We start from the raw sequence: 9,310 nt of genomic DNA, 5'->3' as shown, positions 1-9,310 counted from the left end.
TCTCATGAGATGATGGAGGCTGAGAGGTCCCAAGATACACAGCTGGCAAGCTAGAGACTTAGGAGATCTAATGACATGGTTCTAGTCCAAGTTCAAAAGTCTGAGAACCAGGAGAATTGGTAATGTAAGTTCCAGTCCTAGTCTGAGTCCTCAGGCAGGAGAAGACCCATGTTCCTGCTCCATAGGTAGGCACAGAGGGCGAATTCTACCTTGCTCAGCCTTTTATTCTGTTCAGGCCGTCAACAGTTTGGGTGAGGCCCACTCACTTTGAGAAAGGCATCTGCTTTGCTCAGCCTACTGATTCAAATGTTAATCTCATCCAGAAGCACCCTCATGGATATACCCAAAACAGTGTTTTACCAAATACCTGGGCACCCCATAGCCCAATCAAGTTGACACATAAAATTAATACTCGCAAAATGTGGAATTTTACAATGTCTGTCACTATGCCAGAGAACATAAATTGTTCAGTATTTTCCTAAATTTAAACTAAATAAATATAAAATCTGTTTGTTTGTTTTTTTAAAAAAAAAACAGCCCACATTTAAAAACAAAAAAAGGACAGTTGACATTTTTGCTGTTTGGGGTTGGCTACATAATAGAGTGGAAAGACTGTGAACTTAGACAAACTGAGGTTTGAATCTCATTTCTGCTGCTTATTAGCTATGAATCTTGGACAGGTTCTTGTCTGAGCCGTAATTTTGTGATTTGTTTTAAAATGAGAGATACCGGGCCAGCCGAGTGGCTCAGTTGGTCAAGAGTTGGCTTAAGAGCACAAGCTCTGAGCAACAAGGCCGCCGATTCGATTGCCACATGGGCCAGTGACACTGTACCTGAGCTGAGCTGTTGCTGAGCCCCCAACAGGTGGCAGGATGGCTCAGCTGGTGTAACAAGATTGCCTGTTAGATGGTGGGCTACACCTACCTGCAACTAAGACTGAACTTGGCACCTTGAGCCGAGCTGCTGCCCGGATGGCTCAGTGGATAGAGCGTGCGCTCTTAACAACAAGGCTGCTGGGTTCGACTCCTGCCTGGGATGGTGGCTATGCCCACCAGCAACTAAGACTGAACTCGACACCTTGAGCTGAGCTGCTGCCCGGATGGCTCAGTGGATAGGGCGTGCGCTCTTAACAACAAGGCTGCTGGTTCGACTCCCACGTGGGATGGTGGCTACGCCCACCAGCAACTAAGATTGACACAGCACCTTGAGCTTAGAGGCCATGAGCTGCTGATGGGAAGCCAGATGGCGACTGGAGCCCTCCACAATGAAGATTGAAGAACAACAACTTGGCTGGTCCCCTTCCCCAATTCCCCAACACTGTTTCCCTCCCCCAACCCCCCAAAAAAATCTAAAAAAAAAAAAAGAGATATCTACTTCATGATTGTGTTTAGATTAGAGAAAATGTATAGAAAATGTTTGGGATGCAGTAGGTATTCAATAAATAAAACCAGTCATTTGAAAGTTGACCGTAAGTGATGCCATTTTGTCAAAAAGAGTCTTTGGTCCTTCAATGAGTTGACATTTTTTCACTGACTGATGGCAATGACAGCTTGCAGTCACCTCGATATATATAACTATGACCTGGAGACATCATTACTCACTCTAGTTTTCTTTCTTATTCTTTTGATAGAGTTAAATTAGAAGAGAGAGGAAGCGCCGAGCATCCTGTAATAGTCAGTAATGGTGACGGTCCTCATTTCTTACCTAGAAAAGCAAAGAAGCGGTCATTTAAGTTAGAAGAGGATGAAGAAGCTGAACTAGATTACAGAAATTCAAAGAAGCACTTGAAGAGGCAAGAGAACAACCATGAAAATATCTTGGATCAAGAACCAAAAGCTGCCACAGATCAGAGTGCGAGGAAAAAAAACAAGAGGAAAAACAAAGCCACCTGTGGTGTAGTAGATGATGACGGCGAAGAGACCAAAAGGAAATCACCAAAGAAAAAGGAGAAATGTCAATATAAAAAACAGACGAAGAATTCCAAGGCCTCTAAAGCACAGACAGGGAAAGAGTGGACCGTCCAGAAGTGTGGTCCTTCAAAAGGTCCTGCTAGAAACAGCCTTGTGAAAGCCAAAAGGAAAGGTGGTATGGACATGCATACACAAGATAGTCCCAGTTCCTCCTCAGAGTCTGAATCTTATCATGGGTCCACCAGCGACGGTGTCAGCAATGTCATCTTGGAGGTCAGAAATTCCTCAGAGAAAATATCAGCTGCATTATCAAAGGAAGGACCCTCTGTAAAAAACACAATTGCAAACAAAATGGCTACAAAAACTGGCTTTAACTCCACCCCCATCAAGGACAAGGCAAGCAGAACATCATCTAGTTCAGACTCTAGTTCAGAGTCAGATGACGGATGCAGAGTGTCCAAGAGCGCTGTGGAGCGGCCTGCAGGTTTCTTAAAGACGGCGGGCCTCTTTGCAGGAAAAGGTTGTCTCGGTCCAGGACCATCATCAAAGACTCCAAATGCTATTGGATGGAAGCACTCTGACTCAAATGGTGGCAGACAGGCCCCTGGTCCTCCTCCCAGCGTGACTCTCCCCACCAGTTTGGGAAGAGGTTTCGGTAGAGGAGAGGACCTTCTTTCTTGGAAGGGGGCTAGGGGTCGGGGCATGCGGGGGAGAGGTCGAGGACGAGGGCTTGCTCTTCCCTACATTTTAAATAGGAACCCTGAATATCTGAAGCAGCAGCATTTAAATGAAATGATAACAAACTCGTCTACTATCATCCAGGCAAGTAGTCTTTACTGTGAGCTTACGGTTTCCCCTTTCCCCACATAGCATGTCTGGAGTTGGTGTCATCAACTCACATTTTCTCACCAGTAACAAAGTCACATGACTCCATACTGTTTTTCAGAATACAGTAGAGACACACAAGAAGGACTACAGCCTGTTACCGCTGTTAGCAGCTGCCCCCCAAATTGGAGAAAGGATTGCATTTAAGGTATATTTTAAAACAACTACAGCAAAAAGATTATTCCCTCTCCAGATAAACTTATTAGCAGTACACACACACACACACACACACACACACACACACACACACACACACACACCCTTTCTGGATCATATCTTCCGTGTTTTAATGCCTAGCATGTAGTAGGTGCCCAGTAATTGTTTTCTGTATGAATAAAAATGGCTTAGCCTGGTGTCTGGAACATAGCAAGTGCACAATAAAATAACACTGTACATAACCCCCCCCCCGCCGCCCAAACAAAAACAAAGAAACCTTTTCCACTGGAACCCCTGTATTGCCACAGGTTCATGGTTAGGCTCTGCATGTTTTCTTAGAGGTGGGGATAGGAGCCACAGGGTTTGTGTATTTGTGGACTTTTTCTTCTTTTTTAGCTTTTGGAACTAACATCCGATTATTCTCCTGATGTCTCTGACTACAAGGTAAGGCTTTTTATTTCAAAATAATTGTCAGTGTATTAAAGACGCTAAAGTCATATTTAATACTGTTATATGGACAATGTAGAGTTTTTTGAGTAAATAATGCCGTAAAGTAGAAAATGAAAACATTACCAAATGTAAACTTGCTATAAATAGCATTATTGTGAAGTCTCCCAGTGTTATTTCCCTTACACTTGGGAAGACTATAGAATGAGAATGACGAATTTAAATTTCGTTTTTGTAATCAACTTAGACACACAAACTTATTTGACTACCTCTCCCCCATGATCCTAAGCTTTGAAAGAAAATAATAAATAGCTCTTAGCCTGAAAATTTAATTATTTTCATCATAAGAACATTTTATATAAATGTGAATTACTGCTGGTTATTATGGTCTAATATGGGTTCTTTTGCATTATCAGTTAACCCCAGATAAATCACTAATATTATTCTTGGTATTTACTCACTTAATATCTATATGGGTCATCATATTGGCATATAAGCTTTATCACAGTTCAGTAAGAGCTTGACTCAATCAATGGGATTACAAAGTCACATGTTTCCTTCTCTTTTCACCCATTCAAAATTTTGTTGAAAATCTTATTAAAATGTATACTTTCATATTTTGATGTAATGTATAGACTGTAAGTCAATTTTAAAGGTAATAATTGGTCATGTTAATATAGTGTTAAATATAAAATAAAAGGAAAGAGGATTTAATCTGAGCTGATACCTTGGAAGACTTGAAATCTTGGTAAGAACCTTTCCTCAAAAGCAGACTAGAAGAAGAATCAGTGCACGAACGGATTAGGTGGGTTAGTTCTGGGTAATTGGTGTTTTATCATATTTTTCATCTTAGCCCCTTAATATAGGTGACCATATAATTTATCATCTAAATCAGGATACTTGTGAGTGAAAAGAATTAATATTATGTTGATCATTATACTGGAAGGAAATGTAAAAGGAACTGTCGGGCAAACCAGGGAGTTTTGTCACCCTACCATAAATCACTAATTAAATTTTGGGATATATGAGGGAATGGGAATAAATATAGAATTTATACATCCCACCAAGACCTCTACAAATTGTGATTCTGATATGAATTTTTAAAAATTCCCATTAAATGGATGTTGGTCATCACAGTTATTACCTTGGAAAGCTATTCGCTTACTTTATTTCCTGGTAGTTTTAGCACATTTTTTGAAATTGGCTTTCAAAACCATTTTGAGAGAGAAAGTCGGCCCCACCTTTTTGCTTTGACTGGAAGTACTATTACCCTGCTAGATCATTGGCTTTTATTCATTAAGTTTGTCTTCAGAAGTCAAATCTCTCTTCAAAGAATGTGGTCTCTTCAGCCCCTGATCCTGTCATATTTGTTCCCATGGGATTAATTTATGGATATGATGGACATAGAATAGCCAATGCTATTGAAAGAGGAATTAATTACCTACATTCCTGTAGAGGAGGGGCTGCAGGGGAAAGCCCGAGGGCGTGGTCAGGAGGCCGAAGCAGGGGTGAGGAGAAAGCCTAGGCCAGAGCCTTTACTGGGGCCTCCTGGGGTTAGGCAAGGCGGGGCGGGGGAGACAGTGTAGGATTGGCTAGTTTGAATAATGAGCTGGCTTTGGGCTGTAGGGGCTGTTCCTAGTTTTGTGGTACCTGACCTTTGGGTAATTTAAACCAGGGGAGATACTGGCTTGGTGTGTGGGAGTTTCATTTCCACTATATGCTGACATATTTCAAAAATTTTTTTATTGAGATAAAATTCACATAACATAAAATTCACCATTTTAACCATTTTAAAGTGTGCAATTCATTCACTGGTTTTAGTGTATTCATAATGTTTCACATGTTGATTTTTGACTTGGACTTTTATTTTTGAAAGGAAGGAAAAATATTAAGCCACAATCCAGAGACCCAGCAAGTAGATATAGAAATTCTTTCATCTTTACCTGGTGAGTCTTCTAGAAAAGAATTTGAAAATTTTTAGACTCTTCATATCTGCATTGGTTTCTAAATAGTTTGCGTACACAGGAGCTGCTGTCTTCACTGGCCTCCATGGTTAGCCGGCGTTCTCCGCTACCTCTGTCATCACACAGCAGCCCGGAGGGCCTGTGTTCCTGCTATGGAGTTGTATGTCTGCTAAGAGTTGTTGGATTTGTTCCCAAAGCTGTTAGACAAGTTGTTCTTATTACTGTAATTATGTAACTTCATAAAAGTTACACAAACCGATGAAAACTGATTGCAAAAAGAATTATTTCTATGAAACCCAAGTTGAATGCTGACTTAAGAGTGTTACTAAAAAAGTTACTGTTGAGTTATGTGTCAGTGGGTCAGCTGTCAGAGATTGGGAGGAGTTTGGTAAAAATCTGGGAAGATTTTGCACTTAGATTGCCTGGCTAGTTTTTGCATTCTAGCAAAACTTTAAAAAACCCTCAAAACTGGAAATTGTGCCAATTGCAGACGTACGTTAAGGATATGTTTTATAAAAGAAAGACAACTCTAGTCGATGGACTCATAAGATCTACGTAGTTCTATTTCAAAAGATTGACAAACGAACATATTTTTGTGTGTTACATCAAAATGAAATGTCTGAAGTATTCATGTGTACGCACTCCCACACATTCTGCTTGATCCGTGATTTATCCCACCCATTATTGGTCCTGAAATCCTGGCTTTCACTGTATATGGCTTAACTTGGTTTGTGTCATAAGGGTCCTTGGCCAGAGAGCAGGGGAGATCCCTTTTTCTTTAGCAGACCCTAAGGCAATTAATTAGTTTCTGTTTGTCTTTAAGTAAGGTAGTGAGTAAAAGAATCAAAACTCCAGTACACAGAAGTTAGCCAAAAGGGTTTTTCAATAAAACCTCTTTATGTTATTAAGTAAATGAGTACATGTAACCTACACTGGTTTCCCAGCTTTTTTCTGATTAGGTTTCATTGGAAGAAATCTCCCTTCTTAGGAATGGTGGACAGAGAAGTTTGTCCATGGTCAAATTCCATGGACATAGCCTGAGCACTGCTTGTCAGGTGATTGGCAGTGATGACATGTAATTAGAATTTTTCTTTGGGGCATCATAAACGGCTTTATCTGTTTTCTAATAGAAATGCAGGTAGTCCTTGCTTTGCATGGTTCTGATATACATGAACTTCAGTTATCACGGTTTAGTTAAGTAACACCAGTCCTCCAATGACATTGGGCATGTTAACTGTTAACTGTGAGTAATTGCATAAAGTCCTGCCAGCTCTTCAGTCCACAAATCATTACATAATAACAGATGCCCATCATGATCAGTGACCAATCACACCACTTCTTTCCAAGTCTCTTGGTGATTGGTCACTGTACTTCTGTGATTCGGTTCCCGTACACACAGCTTCCTTGTCTCTCAGTGATAAACCCATTTTTACAAAAATGGATAATTGAAATAGGAAATTGGCCAACAAAGATGGAAAGCACAACAGAGAAACAAAAAATTGACATCCAAATCAAGTTGAAGTGAAATTAAAAAAATAGCTAACTGGAAATGTTGACACTGAGGTTTACATGAACTTGTTGACATAGATGAGGAAAGTAGTTGTGACGAAAGGAATGAAGATGTCCCAGAAAATGAAGATGACATCTGCAAAAACTTTCCGAGAATTGTGAAAAAGAAACAGAAACTTTCAGAGCTATTTCAGACTTAGAAATGAGTATGACGATTCTGCGAGGCATAGGGAAGATTCTCAGTATCACTGCTGCCTGACAAGGCAAGTACTGTTCAAAACACCCTTGATAAGTGTCTTACAAAGACATAGAAGACGCTAAATCTCAGTGTTTCTAATGTTTTATAGTATGCTACATAAATATTAGTTTTACTTTTTTTCATTTCCATTTCCCTATACAGTAAAGTTTTTGTTTTGACAAAATTTTTTTTAAAGCTTATTTATTTATTTTAAACTTTATTGGGGAACAGTGTGTTTTTCCAGGACCCATCAGCTCCAAATCAAGTAGTTGTTTCAATCTAGTTGTGGAGGGCGCAGCTCAGTGGCCCTTGTGGGAATTGAGCCAACAGTCTTGGTGTTATGAGCCTGCGCTCTAACCACCTGAGCCAATTGGCCGCCCTGACAAAATTTTTTAAAGATTGTGAAGCAATCATCATTTTTCCCATTGATTATTAAGATTGTTTTGTGTGATTTCAGCCTGCATGGTCATTTTTGTGGCCCTACACTACCATGTAAAGTGAAGGCTGCCGTATTACCTAGTAGTGAGCGTGCGTAATTTCTGAGGACAGATCATGATATAAGAATTTTGCAGAATTCAGATTACCTCCCCTTGTTGAAACCTATCAGTTACCTTTTGAGATTATCTTGTGGTTGTACGTTCTTTTCTGGGAGTACTAGTGATAGTGTATCAAGCTCATTTGTTTTTGATGAAGGAAAGATTGTCTCTGATTAGTAAATGGCCAAGAAGCCCCTGTCTGCTGGTGCAGGGTTTTCTCAGGGTCTCCTGTCACTGAGCACTCCATGCTTTCATGTGTGTACCTAGCCTTCACATCAGTGGACAATTTGTAGTTGGTTTTCTAATGATATAAATTCCCTGTAGAGGAACGTTTTCACTACTGGGAAATGACTTACTGTCTCTCCTCCCTGCTGTCTGATTTCAGCTGTGAAAGAACCTGGGAAATTTGATTTGGTTTATCACAATGAAAATGGAACTGAGGTCGTGGAGTATGCTGTGACACAGGAGAAAAGGGTAGGCACGCTTCTCTTCTTGGGATTTCTTGGTTATCCATTCTCTCTCCATTGGTTACTGGTGGTCTGGAGGGTGACACTGCAGCTTCCTGAACTGCCTATATGAAAATCATAAAGGATCTGGGCCTGGGGGATGTCTGTCCAGCCTGCAGGGTGGCAACATCAATGCCGGGAACCAAGTTAGGGCACCATCTTGGACCTCAAAGAGCCTACATGACAAGATACACAGATAACATACTCCTTTTTAAGAGTATAAAGTTGGCATAAAATGGCTATATAAAGGTTTCATTAGCAAAGACTAGCATATTGTCAAAGGTTTTTATTGATGCATGCATTTCAGGAAACTATTGGGTTGTTGGAAAAGTCATGATGTATTTTTCCTGGTTTTCATTGCAAACAATGCGTCATGACTTTTCCGACAACCCAATATCTATAAGTATATAACTTGAAAGATTTTTCAGAAATGAACTCACTTATGTAACCAGCACCCAGATCAGGAACAGCCCCTTCCAGAAATCTCTGTCATGTCTCCTTGCAACCACTACTGCCCCTCAGATGTTAACCATGATTCTGATTTATAACCACAAAATAGTTTTGAAGAATGACACAAAAATGATGATTCTGTCTTCTGATTTTGTTGAAATCCTTAAATTGACACGTTAGGAACCATATGGCTCAGAGCTTCTGCAGCCAGATTTCCACAGTTGCTGGCAGTGGCTGGCTCATTAGGCTATGCTAGCGTTACAGTAAACAGAATTTATATTTAAGAAAGTGCTTTCTCTTAAGGTGTTTATACTTGAAATGTTATTGATATGATCATCCTCTTAAGTTTCAGTATTGCAAACTCACATTTTATGTAGGAAACGTACAAACCTCAGCCAGGCTGTGTTTTGCTTTGTCTCTAAAATAGATGATACTCTTAGGGATTTATTCCAAAAAACACATTTTTAGGGTCTGTGGTAGGATCAGCAGATTGGGCCCAGTCTCCTGTACTTCTTTGTTTGTGCTATATTCAGCCCCACTTTTTTGTTGAAATATAGTCTTGTAAACTATGTTAGAAAATCCAACCTCGCAGGTTATGCCTTTTTTTTTTTTTTTAATTTTTTTTATTGGGGAATTGGGGGAAGGGGAACAGACAAGTTGCTATCCTCTTGTTCTTCAGTCTAGTTGTGGAGGACGTTGCTTCACTGGC

At 40.2% G+C, this 9,310-nt stretch overlaps 1 protein-coding gene across 1 annotated transcript in view; it reads left to right on the top strand.

Annotated features, from left to right (window-relative positions):
- Positions 1-9,310, top strand: part of COIL (coilin) — a 27,104-nt gene that overhangs the window by 4,994 nt on the left and 12,800 nt on the right. Inside the window, exons 2-6 of the mRNA XM_019636578.1 lie at positions 1,631-2,732; positions 2,857-2,943; positions 3,348-3,395; positions 5,275-5,344; positions 8,031-8,119. Of these exons, the coding sequence (XP_019492123.1) occupies positions 1,631-2,732; positions 2,857-2,943; positions 3,348-3,395; positions 5,275-5,344; positions 8,031-8,119 (1,396 nt within the window). The remainder of the gene's footprint in view (positions 1-1,630; positions 2,733-2,856; positions 2,944-3,347; positions 3,396-5,274; positions 5,345-8,030; positions 8,120-9,310) is intronic.

This window comes from Hipposideros armiger, unplaced genomic scaffold, assembly GCF_001890085.2.
Source record: "Hipposideros armiger isolate ML-2016 unplaced genomic scaffold, ASM189008v1 scaffold_29, whole genome shotgun sequence".
NCBI classification, from domain to species: Eukaryota; Metazoa; Chordata; class Mammalia; order Chiroptera; family Hipposideridae; genus Hipposideros; species Hipposideros armiger.
The sequence above is the reverse complement of the archived record's forward strand: the minus strand, read 5'-3'. Positions and strand labels throughout refer to the sequence as shown.